Below are 25,202 nucleotides of genomic sequence, written 5' to 3'. Positions count from 1 at the left end.
GGCATTGACCACATCACTGAGATGTCCTAGATTGTGAAGATAAGTCCTTGAAATGACTGAATAGTTACACCTACCATCGTTAGTAATAGTCCTCTGGCGGTAGGAAGTGTAGGGTGTTTCATTCTTCCAGATATCCTCCTCACTCTCAGCTACCAGCAGCGAATTGCATACATGGCTGTCATGCAGGTCTTGAAGCAGCAAACGCTGTGAAAGTGGGGGCCGGAGAGTAAATAAACAGGAAAGAGATGATTACTGACAGGCATATGGGCTGCTGCAGACTAACCCAATGTACAATCCAAACAGTACACTTCCTATTGGTATTGATGCTATGTTCAGCCAACAGGTTCAGACTTGTGATGGGAAAGCAAACACAATGAATGGACAAAGGGCATATTGCACTTGCTGTCTGATAACAAACTGTCTTGTGGTATGAAGCATACCTGATTAACTACACGGCAGATCTCGCCAATTTTTTTAATGACTGTTCGATAGAGACACAAGTATTCTGGTTCTTCTTCTTCTTCAGCTACAAATTCATTCTTTGCTCCAATAAGATTCCTAGAGACACAGTAAGATGCAAAGTTGTAAGATACTGAGCTTCACCATTCATCCTAACCACATCCAATTATCAGAACAGATCATATATTACCTATATATATACATATGTATGTGTGTGTGTGATCAGGGTGAAACATTGGGCAAGTTTCCTTACTCCACACACACGCCTCTGTTTACCTAACAGTAAGTAGGAACCTGGTTGTTATATATTATACACACACACACACAAAGAGAGGGATTTAGTAAGTGTTTTTAAAAAATGATAAGACAGACAGAATTTGGCAGAGCTATGTTTATACCACACATTTTGTATAATAGTGTTTAGCTCTACACTTATACTGACCGTGTGTGAGAATAAATTTCAACCCGGTCCTGGTGAATTTTAATGATCAACCAAAATTCAGGCATCAGAGGGCACTTGGGGTCTTGCTCATTCATTGTGGCTCCTTCACACTCGGAGTCACTGCTGCCGCCATCATAACCTGTTTACGGAACAGAAAATAGGATCAAAAGCCATTCTCCCTCGACATTCAGGATCATTGCCTGAATTCCTTCAAAAGCTAAGAAAAGCATGTTTTGAGCCCATCCTCCCCTTCCGTGACTATATTGATAATCTTGGCATTTAAGATGATGCTCGATCACATTGATACCTCTCAAAGCACTTCATAGTAATTTATTTAATTGCTGTTAAGTGTAGTGGCTGTGTATTTGTAGGTGAAAATGGCAGCCAATGTGAGCACAGCAATATCTCACAAATAGCCAGAGGATGAATTTAACTGGAGGATTATATCCAGGACACTGGGAAAAACTCCATCATCTTTTTAAATAGTGTCATTGGTTCTTTAACGTCCATCTGAGCAGGTGGACAAGACCTTAGTTTTCATCCAAATAACGACACTTCCAAAATTGCAGCCCACTCCAACATGACACTTAAGTGTCAACCCCTAGACCATGGCTAAGACTTGCTCAGTAATTTATACATACAGGCACTGTATTAAATGGCATTTCAAAAATTCTCGTGTGTAGCCATTTTTGTTGACACGTCATTTTAGACACACTTCAATTATTAATCATTTTAATTTTAATAAAATGTACATGGATCCACAGTAAAGAAAATCTAGATAAAAGTATTGTTTCTCACCTAAAAGATCAGAATCTAGGCTGCCTTGACTGGAAACCACACTTTGCACTCGACTTGGTCTGTACTTGAAACTGCCTGAAGGCAGAGAGAAAATTCAGGAGTATTACACATCACAGATGAAGAGAATGAGTACAGGAGCTGCAAATAGCAAGACATCACAGACCATCTGTAAACTTGGAACCGAATTCCTTGTTTTCTATTAATCAAGGAAAAGACCAAAGGTGCCAGTTTTTCCAGTGAAAGGCAGATTCCAATCAATGATCCATCACATGGTCTGCCAGTGAACTGCCAAACTTGTCCAACAAAGGCCCAACTGATGGGTAAGACTAATAATCCTTGCATTTGATCTAGCATCTTATCCCTTCTCAAATGCTTCACAGGATATCCTGTGAAGTGGATTGACTGTTTATTTTGTGGGTGAAACGCGGCAGCCAGTTGCGCTCATGTATGTTCCACAAACAGTCATGGAGTGAGTGACCATTTTTATGTGGGGAATTGCTGGCCAGCACACCGGGAGAAACACAGTACCATGGGATCTTTAACATCCACCTGAACAGGCAGATGGGACCTTGGTTTACATCTCATTTGAAGGATGGCACCTCCGACAACAACAATTTGCACTTATATAGTGCCTTCCACGCAGACTAGCGTCTTCGACAACGTATCATCCTCAGCACTGCACTGGAGCGTCTGCTTAGATGAGGCAATTCCAATACCCAACCTGGAGTTTGTACCCACAACTTTCTGACTCAAGAGATGAGCATGCTACCACTGAGCCAGGCTGACACAATCGTGAACTCAAACTCATGAGCTAGATGGGAGTGAATTCCTCAACTGACAACTGTCTCAGTTATGTGACATTGGAAAAAGGATCCTTTCCCGTTGACTCCAGTCTCTTCTCTTCCCTCCAATGAGCAAAAGGCAATATTTGGAATTCAAACTTGTCAATTAGTCAAGAGGCCAATAGTCAAGAGCTATTATAGCTGTCAAGTCACTGCTTCTCACTTTAATGATGTAGTTAAATGAAAATAAATGCTTACTTGTATTGCAAGGTATACTGGACTGCACAGACTCTGAGAGACTCAAAGGAGCAGAGGAGGTTTGTGATGGTGGATTTGCCGTGTGCAATTTCTCTGGCCCTGGGCTCAATTGTAACTGAGGTGTGTTAGTTTGTGATCGCTCAGACTTGATTACTGTAAATACACGTTCCAGTGGATCTACTTGGGCGGTAGGGGCATAGCTTTTTCCATCGACACTCTCCTCGACCGGTTCCATTGGTGCAAGACCTGTTCCATTTGCCAATACACCTCTCCCTATTTTCTCCAAGGCTGGTTTCATTTCATCTTGTGCAATCTGTGAAAGATATAATGGAGGGATTTATCCACCACTGTACTTTCATTATTAATTCCATAACTAACATTATCAATTTAAACAAATGAACAAAGACATAATTTTTATATTGTGTCCAGGACACTATAGGCATACTGTTCTAGATAGGAAAGTACAACCAAAACAATGGTGGTTCAAGCCAATTTCATGCATTTTCCATCTGCTCTTTTTGCCATCATTCCTCAACTTTCCCAACAGCATTTAACGATCAGGAGACAAAGAATTAAAATGTGAGCAGGCCTCTCCTGAGTCAGAAGTCAAAAGGTTCATGAGAGGAAGGAAAACACAACACATCAATAAAATGTATTTCAGCACTGGTTAAACATTTTGTAACCATGTAATCATGTTGCTCTCCCCCACTTATACACAGAGCTCAGTTACCTGGGATTTCTCTTCATTTTGCTCTCCTTCATTCCCTAATGACGTCACAGTCGCTTCACAAGTGCTAATTTGTTTGTTGCCACTTTCTTGACGTTGACGGCAGATCAGAGCTACTTCGGCATCCGCACTCTCATCGGATTGGGCAGCCACGGTCACAAACTCAGTTTCCAGTCTGTCCTGCACCAGCTTCGTGGATAGTTTCTGTGCTGTTTCTATTCTATGGGCATGCAGGCGGCTCACAGACACATAGTAGAAGTTATCTTCTTCATCATTCAGGAGATACCCTGGAAGATTCATTCGCTTGAACTCCTTCAAATAGAAAGAAAAAACAAGTCGCCTTCAGAACAAAATCACAAGGCAATTGATCAGTTCTCCATCTATCCACTTTTGTCTCTGATCTGATATCAATGACTCTGTTACTAAGACAATGAGCACATCGATTTTGATCAACTTAAATGCGATAGTGTTATTTACTGAAGCAGTCGGACCAACCAGAAACTTGAACAATGGACTAAGAATTGTCAAACAATTTTAATAGAAGTAAGAGAACTGAATAATGAGCATAATACATACGAGTCCAAATTCTCAGTTATTCTAGATTTGTTGCTTGTAAAACAGTACCTAAACCTAAGCCCATTTACATTCGTTGCTGCTTAGATCGATGTTTCTCACCTCTTTAAATTTCTCCAGCGACTGGTCTGGACCGAAAACAAACTGTAAAGGAACAACTTCACTATGGCATCGTGGCCTGCCCTTTGACCTGTACACGTGGTCAGAAATTTTCGTAAGAGTGGCCAAAGTAATATTTGTTGAATGGCGCAGGGCAGAAACAATCTCATCTTCCAGGAGCCAGTGAATCTAAGGAACAGGCAGCAAAAATTAGGAGAATGGAGATGCTGATTAAGAACAGAGGTTAGTTTAGAACATACCAAGTCTGCTACTTCCTTGTAACATACAGTGAAATAAAACTTCATGTTAAAAAATCATATGAATAAACCATTATACTACACTCTGTGGCAAAACGGATTGGAACACCAAACCTTAATAAGCAGGTTTAAAAAGCATGCCTGCTGCAATTTTGATGGCTTATTTTCTTTTTGTTTGAAACCTGGAAAAGTCAGGGACTTACAGGTGGAGCTGATCAATTATGTTTTAAAAGGGTTCATTACAAAAAAAAATAATCTTTACAGACTTCGAAGAGCTTCTGCCATGTGTGTTAAATCTAGAACCAATTTAAATTAGTCGCTCATTGTTACAACAGCTGAGAGATGAGAGAAACCATTCAGTTGATGGTAACCTGGCAGGATTTTGAGCATCAAACTTTAAAGATCATTACTATCATGATTTTGTTTAAATAAAAGAGTAGTTGGGTAGAAACCTATGAGGACATTCAGTACAGATTTTGACAACAACAAAATTACATTTGTATAGAAATAAAATGGAAGAGACTGAAACCCTATTAAATTGCTCATAATTTGATGGTTGCACAATAATCAAACAATCCTGTACATATGTGTACCTATCTTGTACACCTTTCACCCCCTTCTAAATGCATTTATTTGAAGCCAAATAGGTTGTTACTACACCTTGAACAGACAAAGACTAGGGATCAAGCAAAGTATTTAACACAATGACTCTTATTTCAGTACATTACCTCATCCATTGTAGCCAGGACAGCCTGTTTGTGCAGAGTAGGCAGTTTGGACAGTGGATCAGATAGTGCTTCTGAAATCCTAAAATATACAATACAAACCTTCAGGGAAAGGGGACAAGACACCACTTCAACAAATTAGAAATAAGAATAACAAAATAGATTAATCTTAATAGAGAACAATCCTGTACATATGTGTACCTTGTATCTTGTACACCTTTCACTCCCTTCGTAATGCATTTATTTTAAGTCAAATAGGTTGTTATTAACATAGTCATTCTAAATATCACTGCTTCAGAGAAGGGTAAGGTATATGGGAGAAAAATACCAATTGTTTAATTTGATAAAGTCACCTTTCCCAGTTTGGGTTTTGTCTTCATCAGTCTTTATCTTAAATGTAAATCACATCACATGTGAGCAACTATTTTTGGGGATTGGGGCTGTTGAAGGTGGGGAAAAAACAATAGCTATAACAGTGACAGTGCTGTGGTAGTGTCTTTTGTTACAACTTCTAAAGAACATATTGCACAACAGGGTCAGCTAGCATTTTTGAAAGCACACAGAATTCAATCTGCTAACTTCCTTTTGTTTTAAAACAAGATGTATGCAAGCATCTTTTCTGCTGGTGCAGTTGAAAACGAGAGATTCTTAAACAGGCTTGCTTTTAGAGTACTCTATGTAATTGTAATAATATTGAAGGCCTCATTAGGTTTATATTATTGCCAAAGGAGCTCCGCTAATGACCCACCACCACATTAATCTGTTTATTCGTTCGTAGATTAACAGTAAATCATGCAAATCCCTGATAAGATTTCCTGAACTGTGCACCTCTGTTTTGGATTACTCACTAAGTAACACCTGCAACCAAATAATTCATGTTAAAATGAGCCGTTGGCACACAGTACCTCTCATCTGTAGTTGAGGCAATGCGATCCAGATTCTGCATGATGTCATCGTCGGAGCGGTATGATGACGGTTGTCCAGGCGACCGATTCATAGAGGTGCTACTGTCAGAGGTGTATCTAGAGAGGGTGGGAAAATTTGTCAGGTGTAAGCCACAATAGCTTAAGCGGAGATTTCAGTATTGACTGCCCTAGAGACTTGAGACATTGACCTACCTGTGATGTGTTATTTGAGAGGTCATATCCTCAATCTCTAAAGGAAGAGTCAGTACAAATATGTCCAGAGTGATAACCAGGTCATTTAGATCAACAGATCTGACGGGATAATTCTGCAGGCAGCCAATAATTTCACCTAAAAAAAAAGTTATTTTTTTTATTTCAGTTCACTTGGTCTTGAGATTGTGTAGCAAACACACTAGATGATGGCACTCAATAGCAGTAAAACAGGCAACTCATTCTCTGACAGAGAAGCAAAATTCTGCCAGCCTGCAAATTGATTCAAACTCATCCGCCGGAAACATCATGCAATATATGGAAACAAATGTTTTAAACAAGAAAACTTATAAAAAGAATCTCATCCAGCTTTTTCAGTTGGAATTTTCACTTACCAAGACATGTGGGTAGTGACTCCACTGGTATAGACTCCACTGGCAGGGACCCATGGGGTTTCTTCCCACTGAGTGAGCAGGTAAGGTGGATAAATAGTGGCGGCATTTCCTGATCAGCAAAGTCTTGTTCATTTAAAGAATCTCCCCCAAGAACACTGAATGAATCATCATCCCTGTTCACAGTGTTAGTATCGGAGAGAGAGTCTGCATCCAGGCAATCCTTGTCAGATAGTTTTTCCCGATATTCTACTTCTAGATCTGGATCGCTCTCAGTCACAACACAGCATCCAGACGTATTGCCTATTGGGTTTCAGGAATAAAAGTTATAATCATTTTAATATCGGAAGGAAGCTTACCCAATAAAGAGTTCAAAAGCTTAAAAATTCAAAAGATAATGAAATGATTTTGTATTAGTTCAATGTTTGAGAAGCTAGCTTTAGTTTTCAGTTACCAAACACTCAGGCAATCTTAATAAAACACTTGGGAGGGGGTGGGGGAAAACTAGATGGCATTATTCAGAAACTATTCTTTAAACGTAATCCAAGCCAGTCCAACAAAGTGAAGTCTTTCTGATTCTTCAAAAGTCCAAAGAAAGATAGATAGTTACATAAACATACAGTGTGTTTATATACACTCTTTGGTTTGGTAACAGTCAAGCTCTCAGTCTTTGCTTTGTTGGGAAATCAAAGTAAATCAACATTTCTTTCAAGTTTGTTTTCTCCAATGAATTATATTCGTTATAACTTGGACTGAGTCTATAATCATCTCACAATTGATCTTATAAACCAACTTTTTCTGTTATTAAAGTTTGTGGCCATCACCGTGGCTTTACAAAAAGGTTCTAATTATTGAATCCATTTGACATCAAATGTGTTGGAGAAAAAAAGCATGCATTTTGAAGAGAGGACAGTAACATTTTTTCAGGAAAGGCAGGATCTATCATAAATCAAATTCTGACATGTCACATTAGTTGAGAAATCACAAAATGTAAAAGATATACATAAAACCCACTAAACCTTAACATATGAATGGATTAATATTTCTTGTGCTAACTTTCAAAATCCAACCAACGGTTGCAAATTATACAACACCAAGTAGCAAAGATTCCTTACCCTCTTCTCCTGTAACCTCCAACTCGGATAGATCATTGTCTTCATTCCGTTTTCGTTCTCCTTCTTCTTGAAGAATTTCTTCCTATCGATTGCAGAAATAATTTTGAAAGAAAGTTCACGCTGGTTGACAGCATCACAAATCCCCTTTTGAAAGAGGCCTAATTTCCACAGTATATTGTTAGTTTACCCATAATCTCAAGGTGCATCTGCAGGGTGCAAATATATTGGCACATGGCCGAAAGTGTGCATGGAATCATTATGCTATAACATGAATCGCATATGGCAGCATATGCTTTGGAGATTGCTGCAAACTTACCTCTTTCTTAGCTGAAGTTGGACAGTAGAAGAAATAGTAGGGGTTTGAAGGCACGGTCTTGAAATATTGTCGACAAATCTCCAGAAACTTGTCCTAAATAAACAGGTTTCAAACAAAGCACTGAATCCAGGTGTATATTTTCACCCACAAAATATAGTCAATTCACTTTACAGTATATTCTGTGAAGCGCTCCGAGATGCCGTCCAGCGTGAAGGGCGCTATATAAATTCAAGTTGTTGTTGTTCTTATATTAAAAAATGACCCCAACTTAGAAATGTAGGTTATTTTACAGACTTACTACAATGAACGCTTATAATTTTAAGGAGCCCATTAAAAAAATGCTGCATATTAGATCCTCTACATTTGAATGGTGCATTTCATCATCTGCAATATATTCTGCTCCCACATGATGCACTGTACGACCATCATCTTTTAACACAATTGTTGTTTACAATCATTTTCCTAACTAGGCAGTATATGCAATACCTGAATGATTTTGTGAAGGTTAGGGTAAACCTCACACTGCTGGCTGGACTGCAGAAGTGAGAGATGGAATTCCGGATAGTTTTTCTTCACTTTTACTTCTTCCTGAATCACTGGAGATGCCACACTCTTCAAATCATGCTCGCCAAAGTCTTCAGTTTCTATGCTGGTAGCACAACAAGAACACTTTCAGAAGACCAGGAATGACAACACTGATATTTAACAATAATGGGGACTAAGGGAAAAGTTGTCTTTTGATGGTGGACTGGAGAGAATAGAGAAAATATTATACAGTGCACTGATACCATTGATTTGCTCTCAGGAGTAAAAGTATATGAAACAGGTAGCCCAGGCTAAGCCCAGTATCAATTGCACCCAAAAATCATGTTTATGTTACAATGTGCACAAACCACATTGCTCACTCTCTAATCTACCTCACCTTCTTAGCTTGAAATGCATGCTAAGACATTTTCTGTTCCCTCTTGGTCTCTCACCTTGAAGTGGAAGCTAGAATGCCCCTCTGAACCCTCTCATTCTCACGATCTGCTCCTCTAATGACAAATGTAGTTGGGTTAGACTCATGATCGTTCCAAAGTTGCAGGTCATGACTCTCACGGAATGAACGAATATGTCCACACAGTGTCTGCAGGAAATTGGTGATGTCAATCTCCTGCAGCGACTCCTCACAGTAGTCCATGGCTGTTAAGAGGTCCTGGGAGCTGATATAATAAGATTGCTGCAAACTCCTAAACACACCTTTAAAAGAAAAACACATCTTAAAAAAAGCGAGATTCAAAACAAACTTTTCCCACTTTACACAGACGGGGAAAAATTACACCTGGATCTAGATTTATTTGATTTACATAGCAGTCTGAGCATCCAGAATTTGGCAAATTGTTGAATTCGGTCTGAAGTTAAGTCCATTTTCTGTAGTTGTTAAAAGAATTGGAGAGAATTGGCTCAAAACTAAGACTGTATTTTTAAGATCTGCCAAATTCTAGTCACTCTAAAATAAGAGTACAACAATAATACAAACATGCATTTATATAGCAGCTAAATCTAAACCCAGGTGCAACTTCCCCCCAGAAATATACAACCCCCTGAAGCTGATCAGTTTATCTCTTTTACTTAAAATGAATCTAACCTTCTATAAATAAACTTCATACAAATAAGGTCATGTATGAGTAGGCTGGGAATTTCAGAATATTTCATGACAACTGGATTCAAGTGTTAGGATTCTTTGAGATGAGGTACATGAGTCCTCCAACTTATCAGACTGTTCTCAAAGACAGATCAACTTTCCAACTCTTCTAAATACAAGCAAAGACACTCACTTATACTTATATAAGCCAATAAATATGAAAGAATATAAAGCTAATATTGGGAGGTGCAAAATCGGGCACAAACATTAAATCACAAATGGCAAATGTTCACTGGACAAATTATTGAACATTTAATTTCTCCCCATGGACCTCCACTAACTGTTATCACTGATTAGGTTTTACGCTATACTCTTGCAGTGAGCCTGTTAATCACTGTCACCATGTACCTTTTGCATAACACTGGTGGTAATGTTCCTGCAGCAAGCTGCAATAATTGGAAAGCTCTTTGTTCTTATGGTGACGGGATATTGGATCGATCCAGGGGGAGTTTGCTGGCCGTTCATGAGAGAGTGACCTAAAACCAAAAGCACCAGAAGAGATATCAGCATATACTGTAAGTAGCAAGCCAGCAAATGTTAATGCTCCAGTCCATTATGATATGGATCCAATTCAGTCCCCATCACCAAAGCACTGATCCTGGAACCAACGAGCATGGTTTTAAACCAAGGAAATCAGGAAAAGTTGAAATAAAATGAAGCAATACAACTCTATAAAGCAACAAAACTATTGTAACAACAAGAAAAAGAATTGTAACTCATTATTAATAGCCAATAGATGTCACATATGCATAACTACTTCTACTGGGATGAGCATCAGCACGCAAACCTGCTATTTAATGGGTGTAAAATGTGACTTAAATTTAGAAACCCTTAAGTATTAAATAGAAATTACCCATGTGTACTCGACAGATTCCCTCCGATTATATTTTGTAAAAAGCCAGAATTTGAGTCAAAATTGTGCGGGATTCAGCATTGAGAACACTCTCAGGAGTTCACGTCTGGCATTTCCAGGTAATTACTGTTGAATTTGTTAGGAACTAATAAATGTAAACCACATATTAGATATTCCCTCTTTATACTTTGAAAAAGATAATAGTTTCATCAGCTGGATTCCTAATCCCATTCTTTGGTTGATCTTGGACTTTTAAAAAAGATGATCACTGAACACGTCTGGCAACAGTAATATCAAGCCACCCCAAAGACAATAATAATACTTGCATTTAATATAGCGCCTTATCACGTCATCGAGACGTCTCAAAGCACTTCACAGAATATCCTGTAAAGTGCAGTGACTGTGTATTTTGTGCGCAAAACAAAAGGGAATGTTCAATACCAGTTATTCTCCCATTAATAACATCTGCATAAGGAGATGATAAAAGCAGCATCTCTGCCATTTGTTGCATATACAGAACCAAGAAAGGTGAAATGGAAATCCATTTTGTACTAAGCCCCAGGGAGCTCAGCAAAAATGGATAGAAGAGTCACTGCAATCCACGCTCAAGCACCACCCAACAAGCAGATGGTAGAGCAACACTGACAAAGACTGAGAACCAAGCTTCCTCCCCACCTTTTCTTTAACCTGAGCATGGTGCCTGAGAGATCAGTGCAGAATAAATGAGAAAATAAAACTGAGCGCAGCTGCATATAAATATTGTGTTGGTTATAATAGGGCAGTTGCATGCAAGTCATCACTCAATAGTAAATACCCAAATTTAAAGCAGGAATGAATCCCTTAACCCAAACTGTTAAGCAGGCCCAGCAAGCAGCCAGTGCAAATCAAGGCTTGAGCTGATGGCTTTGCTACCTGTTTTTCAAATCCGGACACATTTCCCAGGAAACATTGTCTTGAAATCTACTTGTTCAAAAGGGGGGAAAAAAATACACATTCCAGTCAGTACCTCCTGAGGCAAATGCACACACGAACGCATGCACACACACACACACAAACAGAGCTGAATTTGCATTATCTGCAAAAAGGAAAACCTTCTTACAAGTTATAAGCTCATAACCTAATCAGTAACCAGGAAGGAAGAGAACTCTACTCACACAAAAATATATAACTCAATGTATAATTCCATCACATCCCAGGGGCCAAGCACACATATCCCTCTGCCCGAGCTCTTTCAGTGAACGTTTTTATTTACTTTTCAAGCGATTAAATGTGCTCCTCCCTGAATTAGCTTGTTAGTCCAGGTAGATTTAAGCATTCCAAGAAGAATCTATGTAATTAGATTCTAGGTTTCAAATAGCTTATGTGTCATATAAATGGAAAATTCTCATATGAAGTTTCTCCACATATTTTGTGCTAAAGTGAATCAGTTCATTAACACTGTATATACACTGTATATTTATAAGTAAATAATCTATCAGATGGATGAGTAGATTGTCGTGCGCTTTAAATGTGTTTTTGTAATTAGTCTATATCCGTGTCATCTCTCTGAACTGAGTGTATACGCAAACAAGGATAGAACGGTTTCCCACCTGAAATACAAGTCCCGAGTAGGTCGATCAGCACAAGGATTCACAAGCTGCTCTCTCAACGAGTCCAGAGAACAATTATATACGTAAACCGGACAGTGAAGACGGTTGACATCAGAGGGGTCGATCTGAGATGTCCTTTGGCTGAATGTGATGTGAAAATCTTTCTTTGGAGGTAAACTGAACTCCACTCGTTCCTTTATCATTTCTGAAGGAACACAAACAGGTTTTGTAGGCAATTGGTGACAAAAAAGCATTTGTGGAGGGCATTCTTTAAAAAGACTAACATGTACCAAAAGGATACACTCAGATTACAACAATTAGAATGGTTGAAATAATACTCCTTACAGACACTTTAACAGTTACATCAAAACACTGGGCTCACACCATACCTTGGAGGAAGAAGCCTAGGAAAGCAATTGGTACCCAAACAATCCCAGCATCAAAGTATCTTCAGCAGATGAAGAGAGAAAAAAACTTTGTGCTTCAGGAAAAAAATGCTAAGGAAATGGGTCGTTTAGTCGAATTCGTAGAGTCATTCTACCATTGGATTTCAATCCAGGTCCAGTTTGATAAAATAAAGGCCTCCTATTTCTACTGCCTATTATTAGTCCGGGAAGTTTGAACTATTGTACAAGGTTAATAAATGTCTTGCATTCAAGAAAAAAAAGCTGCAGATGAGAGTAGTCCATACCTGCACTGAGTTGGAGTTTCCCATTTTCAAGGTCAGCTAGAGACGTTTCACTATCTGCCAGAGTTGGTGACAGTGGGGTGGGTCTGGGGGAATGATTTTCGAGTCCTGGGGAATGCAATGATGGCACGAAACTTCCTCGAGTGCCACAATTCTTCAAAGTTTGACCAACATCACTTTCAATTACTTCTCCAACAGTAGACACATCAGATTTCTGTTCGGCTGACGCTGCACTGAATGATCTGGCGCACTCGCTCAACACTGACTCTGTTAGTTCTACTTGGAGAACCTCCTCCCCTGGTCTATCATGCTTTGCACTTCTGTCAATTGGAGGAACCATCAGTTGTTGCACATCTAACGGAAAAGAAGAAAGGCCACATGCAATATCCTTAAAAACAAATAATGTGTAGTTGGAAGCACTTTCAATGTAAAACTGCTTTCCACCGACTCCCAAAACTATACAAGCAAATAAATGTTGAAAAATTGCCATTTTGAGACTCCAGACTCAGTAAAGAGCCATCAGCAATTTTCAAATGAAAAGAAGTTATTAATAATTACAACCAGAGGGTCGCACCTGCCACATTTGTACTTGGATAAGCCTGGCAGAGAGGAGTTTCAGGCAGCAAAGTGACTTAAATCACCATCCTATATGGAAGGATATTTTAGAAACAACAACTTGCATTCATATGCCATCATTTACGTAAAGAAGGACATAAAGAAAATCTTGAAACACTGCAGGTATGATTTAGAAATGAGAATTCTCATACATCGTTTACCTGCAAAAGTAGCTGGCAGGAAAGTGAGAAAGATTTGCTGTGAATTCATCGACTTGGCATAACATCTCCACTGTGGCACGCTCTCACTCTCGGGTGGGATTACAGTCTCCTCAGTCATCTCAGCATTACCTACACTCTAACCAAACAAAGTTAAAAACTGACTTGCATGTTTGTTAATAATAATAATAATAATTTGGTCACTCAGTCCACGACTGTTTGTGGGATACTGTTGTGCGCAATTAGCAGCCGCATTTTGCTCACAAAATATACAGTCAATTCACTTTACAGTATATTCTGTGAAGCGCTTTGAGACGCCTCAAAGACGTGATAAGGCTCTGTATCAAATGCAAGAATTATTATATTATTATTGTTAAAGAACATCAGAAATGAGGTAAATTCAATCTACTGCTAGTCCTTCACTTGGTCACCACAGATTTAGGGAGTACAAATATCCAATATCTGTACTAATGTCACTCAACTATGTCCGCTCAGCAATGAGAATCTCTTTGACCCTTTCACACAATTTGAATCCCATTTACTTGCAAGGTGCTGGTTGACCCCATGACTTCTTTGTTGCTCCCAAGAGTATGTAAGGACATCATGGTATCTGGTCTCTCCGGCTTCTTGGTCACTTTCACTGGCTCTTCTACAAGAGAAAAGAAAAACCACACTCAACACAGATATCGTTTTGCTGACTGTTTTATAGAACAAAATACCAGTTTTAGGAACCAATAAGGAAAGATAAACGTGGAACTGAATTAAATCAAAAGGTCGCAAATAAGAATTTTCCATGACCAGGACAGCGCATCAAGCATTTAATATTAATAATAACAAACATTTACAACGACTCCAAAACCCATTTTTGGCTCCTCTAAATTATAGTGGCCTAGAGCCATGCACGCAGGAGAAAAAGGTTTCTTTGGTTAGCCAACAACAAATCATAATGATATTAAATAAAATGTAAGGAATAGAGATTTACCTTTTTTATTGTGCAGAAATGCACAAGTTTAGGTGAAGGAGCAAGAGGATTTAAAAAAAATTCTAAAACAGGTCATGCAAACTGATCGAAGTTCTAATAATTCAATCCGTTACTGAGAGGCAGTTACCTCCGTTAAGACTTTGTTCTTTTTTACCTTTTACAACTGGTAGTACGAAAGGGATAGGGTGGCCATCCCGATCACGCTGCACAATTTGTTCCATCAAAGTTAGATGATCAGAATCAGCTAATGACAATTCCCGGTCACTGAGGTCCTGTTGTAGACAGCTGTGGAAGAGGTTTAATAAAATCTCATTGGGTAAAGAGGAAGTTTCGTCTGTACTCCCGTCATCCTCTGCTGGAAAAATGAAACAAAGAGTGGACAATAAGACTCACAATAATCTACAAGGTAAACCATTTTCTTAATATATTACAGTTGGGGCCGAAATTAACGTGTAGCCAGATATGGACACACATCTGCAGAGCAACTATACTGGTAATGCTTGCACCTTAAACAATGCGTTTATTACATATTTAGGGTCAGGAGTTTATAACTGTATTAATGTTACTTTGGAAAAGAATAATTTCGCTATTGGATAGTTTTTTTTTGAAAAGTGAATAAGTAACCATGTGAATCTCTCATATGGACTATAAAATGCCAGGATATCAAATTCTAACTGTATCTTGGATTACCCTGTAAAATAGTGTGTCTGACATTATTCTGAATATAATTACACTCTACTAAGCAGCATTTCCCATCTAATTACACTCCATCTACACTATGGATATTGTGGCGTCCTAATTTCAGAAACAGAACATGACTGAAGCCTTACCTTTACTAAAAGTGTGGAAAAACAGCTCGATTTGCTGGCACTTTGGTAAAAGCTTCATCAGATCGAACTGGAAAGGTATCATTCGGATGAAATCATTGTCCCCATCATAATCTCCTGTTTGAATTGAATCAAAAAAGGACAATTATCAAACTGGGTGAGGTAGAGGAAGTATTTGAGTAAAAGAAAAGAATGCAGTCTGGTTGTGATAGTTTAACCTTTTCATAGTCACTCTCAGTTTCCATATCCTTTGACCCATACCTTCTGTGCTCCTTGGTCCCCAGATTGGCAAGATGTAGTCTTTATTCTGACAAAGTTGGTTTAAATGTTCAAAAGCCAACATGGTAGATATACAGACATGGTCTCGTGGATACATCTATGGACAGACATCATGAAAAACAAGTTGCATTTGCTAGAATACCATAAATAACCAACTTCTTGCAGAGCAACTTAACAAAAAAGAAAAAGCATTTCCTTTCACTGAAAATAAATAGTGCTTTAGTCTGCAATGTACTTAAGAATTCAATTAATATATAGCTTATAGCATTTCCCATGTTTACCCGCAGCAACTCCAAGAACACTCCTGGAGGTAATAAGCAATTTATGCCTCAGAATGTGGGTCTCAACACATTTCCCTCTACATGCAGCTTCTAACCTGTATACAAAACACAGGGGTCAGCTTTTAAGTGCTGTGTACTATATTTGCAGGTAGATTTTCTATTTCATAATCCTTACATGTGAAAATGGCCCTAATGATCAGGTAAAATACGTGACTTACTGCTTTTGGGATGTCTAAATATGACAATCCATTCAAATGTTTCCGACTTTCAGCAGAGGTGACCACATGGCCACACTGAGGCTCCACCCAGCATTCAGTCACCAAGTTCAACTCAGTATCAAGTTCGATTGCCTCCACTTCTGTGTCATTGTCGTCGTCCGTGGAGAAACTGTGAAACAATGCAGATATGAGCACTTATCTGTATGCCTATATAGAGGAATGAGTGGAATGTGAGGGAAGAAAGAGAATGAGGTATAGAATCAAGAAATAAACAGCAACTACTGGCTGAATTTATGTGAATTCAGTGCAAAATGACAAGATTTTAGCTCCAATAGGATATATATAGCTAAACACTTGTAAGGCTTCGGGATATCTGTGGAAAACCACTGTTTATGTCACAGGTGATTTTATCAGCGATTGTACAGGCGGGACCCGGGTAGAGTTCTTTAGACTCCAATATCTGCTCTCTTTGGGAAAGTGCATATTGTTGAGGAGGTGAAAGAGGCAGGCAGTAAAAAGTGCAACAAGGATATGTGAAGTCCTCATTCTAATTAAATAGCCACAATAATATTCAAAAAGATAAAACATCAGTATTTTAAAAATCAGTTCGCCTAATTTACTAGCCAGATGCCTTAATAAATCGACGCTCAAAGGCGTTCTGCAAAGATGATGGGACAGTGGTACCTATGGGAGCTTTACCTGTCTTTAGTGGATGTAGAGTGAGGTGGGAAGATGATATACTGGACTAGGCATGTATGGATCTCCTCATCTTCATCGCAATTTCCCTGTATCCAACAAACCAGCATAAGTGAAAAACCCCAACAAAACATGAAACAAGCCAGAAATAAAACAAATACAAATAAACAACAATAAGACAGAATTCAGTTTCAAAAGTAGTTTTGAAACATAGATTTCATGCTGACAGATTTTGAGTGATAGCCATTTTGGAATCATGTCCTATGACTAATCAGAACCAAAAACTAAACAATTATCAAACGAGATTTCAACAAAGAGCAACTGCATTACCCAGCACTCCGAGGAGCCTCTGGATCCTACCTTTATGGGGAGCTCGATAACCATAGTGACAATGCCATCTCCAGTAGCTGCAAAATGGAACCCTTCTGACAGACGAACTCTACGGAAAAGACCAGAGGAGACAAAGAGTTAGGATGTGGACTACAAACAGGTCCGTGACAAAAAACAAGTGGCATTAATCAAATGTTATCATGTAGGTGAATGAAAAATCACATTAATTACTTGTAGATTTTATTGTGAGATTTGTGTTTAGATACAGAACGTATTTCAAAAGTTTTCTTTAACTTCAGATTGCAATTCTACTGAGCTGGGAGATTCTCAGTTGAATCTGGCACCCTTTCAAAGCACCTGCATCCTTTTATAAAACTAGATGCGACAATTGGTTTCTAAGTAGATAAATTCATGGTTACATTTCTCCATACACTAAATAAGTACTAATTTCCTTACTCTGTGAGAGTAGACAATATCTGTGCCACTGAAGTGATGGGCACTGATGGACCCAGACTGGACTGCACAGACCATACCCAGCGCTGATGGTAGAAGTAACGAGAAAGGGAAGCGAGGGTAGAGGAGGCTGTGCGATTGGCTGTCATGGTAGTGGATCCTGGCATAGATGCTGAATGTCCAAAACTCTCCAGGTTCAAGATAAAGGGAATTCGATAGTCTGAGGGGAGCTTCTCATACCTAGAGACCAAAGAGAAATAGCAGGTCAGTGGGTAATGACAATGTTTGAAAATCTTGTCTTAATGAGCTTTCATACACTGATTTCTCTGTTCAGCTTCTATGCTGAGGGTGGAAAACAATACAGACCCAAAGGACCAAAAACAATACAAATCCCAGAGGCAAGGATATCATGGGTATTATAATGCTTAAAAAAATTATAGTCCTCCTAATATTATACATGTTGTACATTGAGCCTTGTTCTGCTCTCTAAATAGAATGGTTGCATCTGAATACAGAACTGTTGTTCTGCAGGAAATGAATTTCCATTGCAACAAGCAAATTTTTTAAAAAAAGTTAGTGATTATTTTTAGTTTTGCAGATGTGATTACTTCTCCTTTCTTTCCCCTCCCCTACAGTTACAATAGGTCATGGCCTTGTATCAAACCCACATATTTTGGTATTGAAACAATGCTATGCAGTTACACTGACTCATGTCTGCAGTAGAAAAGTTTGTGACTTCACAGCAAGTTTCCCCATTTATGTTCACAGACCAATACCTAATGAGCAGCTTTTCCAATGGTTTTTTCAGTATAACAACACAAGGACGGTCAGAGAGAGCCAGTTGTGTGGTAGGAAGCGGGGGAGACTTTGAAGGGGAGCCATTTCCCAGGAGTTTCCTCTTGATTTTTGGCGTTGCTTCTTTGCTCTGTACCCGCTGTGGAAAACGTAGTGAGAGAATCTGATCTCGCAGCCCGTCCACAATCTAGTCAACACAACCACAAAGTTGTTATTACAAAGTTGCATCAGTGTTATTGTTTGAGAAATGAATGCCACTCATACCTCAACTATCCGTAATCATTCTCAGTACTTTATTCCTGCCGAAATTTCCTCTGCCGCTTCCAGTTATTTCTACTCTTAATTAGCCTCACATTAAACTTTATATTCTTCATTAACATTAGTTTGAAGGATACTTGTTCTAGCTTTTTTAAGTTGACAATTCTAGTAACCTTCCCTCAAGCACTAGGGGATTTATAAATTTCAATACCACAGTAATATTAAGTTATCATCAGCATTAACAAACCCAAGGGGTTTCCAGAGCCTAAACCAATAACACAGCTCTTTGCTCCTAAAATCCATACCTTATTTCTTGCCTGTGCTTGTGTTCCAATAGGAAATCCCAAACGAAGGACCATGCATGGAGCTTTGGAAATAATCCGTACAAGGTAAAAAGAGGAAGGAGGTTGATCCAGACCACTGAAAATGGATACACAAATATTTGATCGCACTGCATGGTACACATCTATGTAGCTCGAAGTACCAAAACAACGTTTCAGCATTTCACTGGACGCATCCCTCAAAAACAGTTTTTATAGAAGATTGTTTAATTTCTCTTAATCTCTCCTCCTCTAGTCATTCACAAAATATACAGTCACTTCACTTTACAGTATATTCTGTGAAGCACTTTGAGATGTCTTGAAGATGTGATAAGGCGCTATATCAAATGCAAGGATTATTATTATTATATACTCATTACCCCCATTCCCCTCAATTGCCACACCAGTCTCTTAATACCAGGAATTACTCCAAAGGAACAAATAAAAGCAAATTCGACAACTCAGACAACAATTTTGTAATTAGTTGCATCACAAATCTCACGGCATTTAGCAAGCAGGGGTGTTTATAGTTATTTCATTTCACAACTTATTGCTATGTCAAATAAACTGAGTGTCGGTAGGTTTTTTTGTGCACCGATAATTCGAGGACACAATAAGATACTCCACCTTGCAGTAACTTTAAACTTTACTCCAAAGATAAAACAATCAAAGACTTGGCTCACTAGGTTCCAAACTGGATAAAAACTAAATAAAAATGAATTCTTACTTGTAAAGGAGTTTAACATAGGAATATCCTTCGACTAACACAAAGCTGCTCCAGTCTCGTAGGAGAGAAGTTAATGCAGAAAGAGAGATGCGACACTGGATGGTACTGTATCGGCCATTACTCCCTGTTGTGTGGATGTGCTTTGGCAATGGACTACAGAAGAGTGAGATATAAAAAAATATTACTTGTAAGTATCAATGAGTCCACACAGAATCATTCGGCGAAACAGATGCAACACTGGTTGTTATGGGGTTCATATGAAAAACCCGGATAAAAGGTGCAAGGTTAGTGGAAACCAGATGGAGAGAAACTTACATGTCATGTTCCAGCAGGATGCCAATGCGATGCATGTGAAGCCACCGCTGCCAGAAGCTGGCGTCCATGGAGAGAACAGGCTTCCAGTAAGAGGAAAACTGTGATTGGCTGGAGTCCTTGGATCCACTGTGCTGCAGTGAGAGCACCTAAACACAATACACACTTAGCAGAATCTGTTACAATGTGCGACAAGTTCCCATACTCAAATGCAAGAATTATTATTATATTATATTCCTCCTCCACAACCAGTTCGTCTCACTCAAGGGGCCATTTCTTGAGGACTGCTAGTAGGCTTTTAATCGTGAGGGCTACATGACTAGCCTTAATTGGTATCCATACCTGCCTGCTTCCAGCAGGGATCAGTGGATAGTAATCAAAGACTGAAAAGTATAAATAACTTCCCAGCTCTTGGATGCCAAGGACTATTATAGCACCCACTATGGCTCTGCTTAAGTCCAATTAATTCAGCATAGATGAGTAATACAATGAAAGGCATTTCTGCTCCAAGCAGCACACACCCACACCACATGGTGCACTTACCCAACAACTGTGTGGACATTTTAAACATTTGATTTGTTTCCTCCTTTCAGATCCCCAATACCATTCTTGGGCTAATATCCCATAATAGATATGCAAGTGTCAAGACTGAACATTACCGGTGTGGTAGATCCTGGAGGAATGTAGAACAGTGGGACACCATTCTTTGTGCTCTCTGGTATAGTGTAGTGTTCAGGAATAGTGTTGAAGGATTTGAGATGAACCAGCATCTGATCCGTCTGATTGATACTAAGCAAAAGTACAAGCGAACAATCATTATTTTCTCTCCACAGATGAGATATTACTCTCCCTTCTATGGTAGAGAAACATCCAGACTTCTTCTTTACTAAGCCCTTACCTTTGCAGAGTGTTCCAAAAACGGCGGATAACTGTCGTTCGATATGGACTCGTTATTGGTTTCCTCATCGTACAGCTAATATCATGGAGCATGTCATAGCTGCCCTCCATGGTCACCTCCACCCAGGTCATGCGTTTGCCTGGATCCAGCGGCCACGAGGCTACCACCAAGTATTCGATTCTCATGTTGTGTTTCCACAGCAACATCAGCTTCACTTCCAACTGGGCACCTCCTAAAATCAAACAAGAATTAGAATTAATAGCACGGCACACAAAATTTGGTTTACAAATTTGTTCTTGCAATTCACTAAACATCATGTTGTCTAACCCACCTTAGCCATTAGGGAGGCACCATGTAGTGGCATAGAGAAAAAAATGGATTAATGTATAAGTCAACACAGGCTGCTCTTGCATGACTGCTCATGGCAGGTTATATTGGGTATTGGTACTCAGCATTTATTTGATTTCTGTCATCAAGTGCGGGAAACAAAAAAGGGGGAAGGATGGAAAGTAAATAAAATAGTAAACCCTCCAAATTAAAAGTATTTATATCAAAAGAATACTTCATATAAATTTTCTTTGCATGCGTTTACAAAAGACTGGCCAGTTATAATTTGATCTGACCCATCAAAGACACAATCACCTTCACTGCGCTCTGAGGAACAGAGGACCAAGAAAACATAACTTTGGGTCTACTATCAAATGTGTGACACGCATTCATGGGTTGCAAAATCAAGGCCTACTCTGGAGAAGGTGTAACCTGCCTGGAACTACAGCTGTGCTCATCTGACCACCAAGTCTCACTGTAGCCCCCTTGACTCAATGCCACTCCACAAAGCTGACCCTCATTGCATCTCCATTTCTTTGTACCTTTAGTGAAGTTAACTTCTTTGACAGTGTAGCCTTCACGCAGTCGAACAGATACCACACTGATCAGGTCTGCATGCACTTCTTTCTCAGTGTGCTTCTTTCGTCTCATAGCTAATGCAGGATTGCTGCTGGCGGATACCAGGTGCTCATTGAACACTTTGTGCTGCGAAGCTAGATTTAGAGTAAAATAAGCAGAAGTAAAACTGGAATACAAGGGTCAAAAATGTTTTAGTGTAAAAAATAAGTAAATCAACAGAGCTACTCCTTGTAAGTAGTAAGGTATTTACCACAGTAATACTCTGGGTTCATAGGCTCTCCAGGTCTCAAGAAACTGTACAGCAGAAATGCCTTGTGGTACGCATTCATACTGAGACAACCTTCAGTGATTTCAGGGTATGTAGACATGTAGGATCCAAATGTTGCCATTGCAATAAACTTCATCAGCTCCAAATTTGGTACATAACCAAAGCTGCAGTCATACGAGTACACACCTCCAACCTGCAGGAAATAGATGGGTAGGTAATTACAGAAGCATTATAGAGATAAAGTGATTGTTTCTGAGGCATAAAAATCGGTTTGGAAATGCAACCGCACCTGTATGAAGGAACAGGCGATTGTGCCACAGCGCAGTTGGTTTAGTAACGTTTCACACACTGCAACATCTGGTACACTTGTCACACCATCAGTGATGATAATTATACCTGAAAGAGAAATAAACTCATTCTTTGGGAACATAACAACGAAAGCTCACAACCTCTGTATCAATGGTGTAGCTTCCATGTTCTTTTTATAACAATATTCTTGTGCCACTTTTTTTCTTCCATTCTATCCTGAATGTGGTGTATCCACTGTAGAACACAGTTCTACAAGCTTCAGCTACTCTCAAGTACCTCACCATGTTGTGAGGCAAGACAATGAGTGATTGACACACATGACCCATACACACAAAAACAGTGTAGTAAGAGCTATAAATCAATAGGACATCCCACAAGCTGCTATTCCACAGAGAATCAATTGATCTGTTAAGATAGGAAGTTTCAATAATCAATCTGCAATACTTAAAGTAACAAGACAGGCTTATACCTGGATACCAAGAAAAAGGATTTAAAACTCAGATTGGAGTTGTGCAATCATCGGCAAACCCTACCTGCACTGGAATTGGATGGAAGTAACTGAAGTGCCAGGATGCCATTGCGGATCATGTTGACAAGCCCCATATCAGACGTTACCATGGAAAAAGTCATTTTTCGTGAAGGTTGTTCATAGTAGACATCATTTGCATCCCCTTGGGATAAAACAGATCTGTCGGACTGTGATCAAGAGATAACCGGTGGAAAACAGAGATTAGCAACTAGAAAAACGAAACTAAGAAATTCTAACCATCCAAGAATCCCTTTCCCCTCTCCTCACACACACACACACACACACTGGTTAGGATATGCTTAAGCATGGTGATGGGTTTCTGCGTAGGTTAGACATCTGGCTGGTGAAACAAATTTCTACTTCTATTTCTACACCAGCCTCTCTGAGAATTAAATCAGTGTCTAATTATAATTTTAAACCAATACTCTGTGGGGATCTGTTTTGAGAGGTTGAAATCCATTCGCCTGCCAACTGTTACAACAGCAGAAATCAAACTTGATTCTCTTAGTCTCAACAGAGACACGCTTCACAAATATTAGGTTTGTGTGGATTAAGTCAATTTTAACAAGATATAGACTAGTCCATTAGATGCGGGCTGCTTGGTGACAGGGTTATGAGTCTGATCCCTTGGGTTTGGATTGCTCCATTATATAGATTAGTGTTTTTTTAAATAAGATCCTTACCTGTACTTTGGGATTGTAGTGTTGCTGAAGAACCTCAGCCACATTGTTTTCAAATGCTCTTAGCTGCAGATAAATGTTCTGAAGGAAGGTCTCCAGGTTAATTTGATCCAGCAGACAACCTTGTACAAGAACCTACGGCATACACAGGCACTCGTGAGAATCAAAGGACAGTTACCTACTGAAAGAAACCAGCAGGCACATACATACTTGAAGAACAACAGTAGATTTAACTGCAACCTAAAGACAGCGCAATTGTTTGAACAATGAAGTACTTATCTTTAAGTGATCTAGAGAGTGCTTGGTTCCTACTTCTTACACCTAGCGCCTTGAGATGTCCTCCCGACGTGAAAGGCGCTATATACAAATGTAATTTTGTATTGTATCTAGCTTCAGAATGAAGCATTCCCAATTTTTAAAATAGGTAACCGTACAACTTGTCCACCTAGACTACCTTTTTGTTAGGGCTTCAGATTGCAGTATTCAGGATACTTCTATACTACCAACTGGAGACACTTCTATACTACCACTTGCCTTGGACTACTGCAGACTTGCTATGGTTTGTCGGCGCTGTTTCATCTCACAGTCAATTCAAAACCACAGGTTTTGCTTACTTACCTTCGTATTCCTCCACCCCACCGGCCACACACGAGACATGGTGTTAATTTTAGCAACATCAAAAATCTTAGTGGACCTTTCAGAATATTCCAAATCAAATTAATGACTGGATGTTACATATAACGCGTGCTAGATGAAGGTAGTTTCAATAAGACTTGTACATGATAATAATGTTAGTTAACTCTAAATTCTTGACATCAGCATGGAGCTCACCTGATGAGTTTGCAATCCAATGATGGACGAGTAAGCAAGAATAGTAATGAAGATTTCTGGCTGAAACATTACATCTGTACCCGGTATTTTGAAGGGTCGTGATAACTCCATGAGACACCTTGAAAGTGCATGAAACACTTCATCGAAAATCAATTCTCCTGTGGAATCATCCTACAAAAAGCATCCACTTTTTATTTTTTTTTAACAAATAAATGAAAGTTTGAAAAATAGTTAGAAGAGGGCAATCCTAATTTCCCAATTCCTACTGCAGTTAAAATTAGCTATTGTGCCACTCCAGGTCCTGCCGATGAGCCCGGCTGGCTGGTCTGTCATCAACAGTGCCTTGGAGTACTGTGGAGCTGTCTGCCTCAGGGGGAACTAAGCTATTGAGAAGCCGATTTATATTCATCACTTCCCGTGCTTTACCATTTCCATCTGATCAGTGGATCAATTCTATCAAAGTAGTGCATTCCTTTGAATTACTCATAATCATAGTAGTCAAAAGGAAGAGGTACCTCTATTGCTCTGCTAATTGTTATCCCTTGTTAAATTCAAACCAGCCTGTGAGCAGACACTTTGGATCTTAATCAAAATCATGATCAAAAATAGTGCATTGAGCACAGCAATCCCCTCCATTCACCAGTCATTCATTACACAG

The 25,202-nt window shown here is 39.2% G+C and overlaps 1 protein-coding gene across 3 annotated transcripts in view; it reads right to left on the bottom strand.

The window, feature by feature from the left end:
- Positions 1-25,202, bottom strand: part of szt2 (SZT2 subunit of KICSTOR complex) — a 73,054-nt gene that overhangs the window by 44,513 nt on the left and 3,339 nt on the right. For all 3 annotated transcript variants that reach the window (XM_007887076.2, XM_042334975.1, XM_042334976.1), the window contains exons 4-43: positions 24,545-24,715; positions 23,717-23,848; positions 23,038-23,200; positions 22,485-22,591; positions 22,178-22,388; positions 21,891-22,061; positions 21,022-21,253; positions 20,783-20,912; positions 20,127-20,272; positions 19,812-19,964; positions 19,070-19,184; positions 18,488-18,693; positions 17,715-17,951; positions 17,289-17,367; positions 16,932-17,017; positions 16,233-16,401; positions 15,716-15,830; positions 15,458-15,571; positions 14,782-14,982; positions 14,188-14,294; positions 13,649-13,784; positions 12,876-13,226; positions 12,185-12,389; positions 11,508-11,555; positions 10,091-10,218; positions 9,036-9,297; positions 8,545-8,707; positions 8,059-8,151; positions 7,743-7,824; positions 6,631-6,930; positions 6,239-6,374; positions 6,026-6,142; positions 5,124-5,202; positions 4,142-4,327; positions 3,470-3,778; positions 2,740-3,052; positions 1,700-1,774; positions 902-1,040; positions 441-558; positions 75-204 (exon numbers count right to left, since the gene is read on the bottom strand). In XM_007887076.2, coding sequence (XP_007885267.2) covers positions 75-204; positions 441-558; positions 902-1,040; positions 1,700-1,774; positions 2,740-3,052; positions 3,470-3,778; positions 4,142-4,327; positions 5,124-5,202; positions 6,026-6,142; positions 6,239-6,374; positions 6,631-6,930; positions 7,743-7,824; positions 8,059-8,151; positions 8,545-8,707; positions 9,036-9,297; positions 10,091-10,218; positions 11,508-11,555; positions 12,185-12,389; positions 12,876-13,226; positions 13,649-13,784; positions 14,188-14,294; positions 14,782-14,982; positions 15,458-15,571; positions 15,716-15,830; positions 16,233-16,401; positions 16,932-17,017; positions 17,289-17,367; positions 17,715-17,951; positions 18,488-18,693; positions 19,070-19,184; positions 19,812-19,964; positions 20,127-20,272; positions 20,783-20,912; positions 21,022-21,253; positions 21,891-22,061; positions 22,178-22,388; positions 22,485-22,591; positions 23,038-23,200; positions 23,717-23,848; positions 24,545-24,715 — 6,415 coding nt within the window. The remainder of the gene's footprint in view (positions 1-74; positions 205-440; positions 559-901; positions 1,041-1,699; positions 1,775-2,739; positions 3,053-3,469; positions 3,779-4,141; positions 4,328-5,123; positions 5,203-6,025; positions 6,143-6,238; positions 6,375-6,630; positions 6,931-7,742; positions 7,825-8,058; positions 8,152-8,544; positions 8,708-9,035; positions 9,298-10,090; positions 10,219-11,507; positions 11,556-12,184; positions 12,390-12,875; positions 13,227-13,648; positions 13,785-14,187; positions 14,295-14,781; positions 14,983-15,457; positions 15,572-15,715; positions 15,831-16,232; positions 16,402-16,931; positions 17,018-17,288; positions 17,368-17,714; positions 17,952-18,487; positions 18,694-19,069; positions 19,185-19,811; positions 19,965-20,126; positions 20,273-20,782; positions 20,913-21,021; positions 21,254-21,890; positions 22,062-22,177; positions 22,389-22,484; positions 22,592-23,037; positions 23,201-23,716; positions 23,849-24,544; positions 24,716-25,202) is intronic.

The sequence above is a fragment of the Callorhinchus milii genome, unplaced genomic scaffold (assembly GCF_018977255.1).
Source record: "Callorhinchus milii isolate IMCB2004 unplaced genomic scaffold, IMCB_Cmil_1.0 Scaffold5, whole genome shotgun sequence".
NCBI classification, from domain to species: domain Eukaryota; kingdom Metazoa; phylum Chordata; class Chondrichthyes; order Chimaeriformes; family Callorhinchidae; genus Callorhinchus; species Callorhinchus milii.
This window is presented reverse-complemented; position numbering and strand designations above follow the sequence as displayed.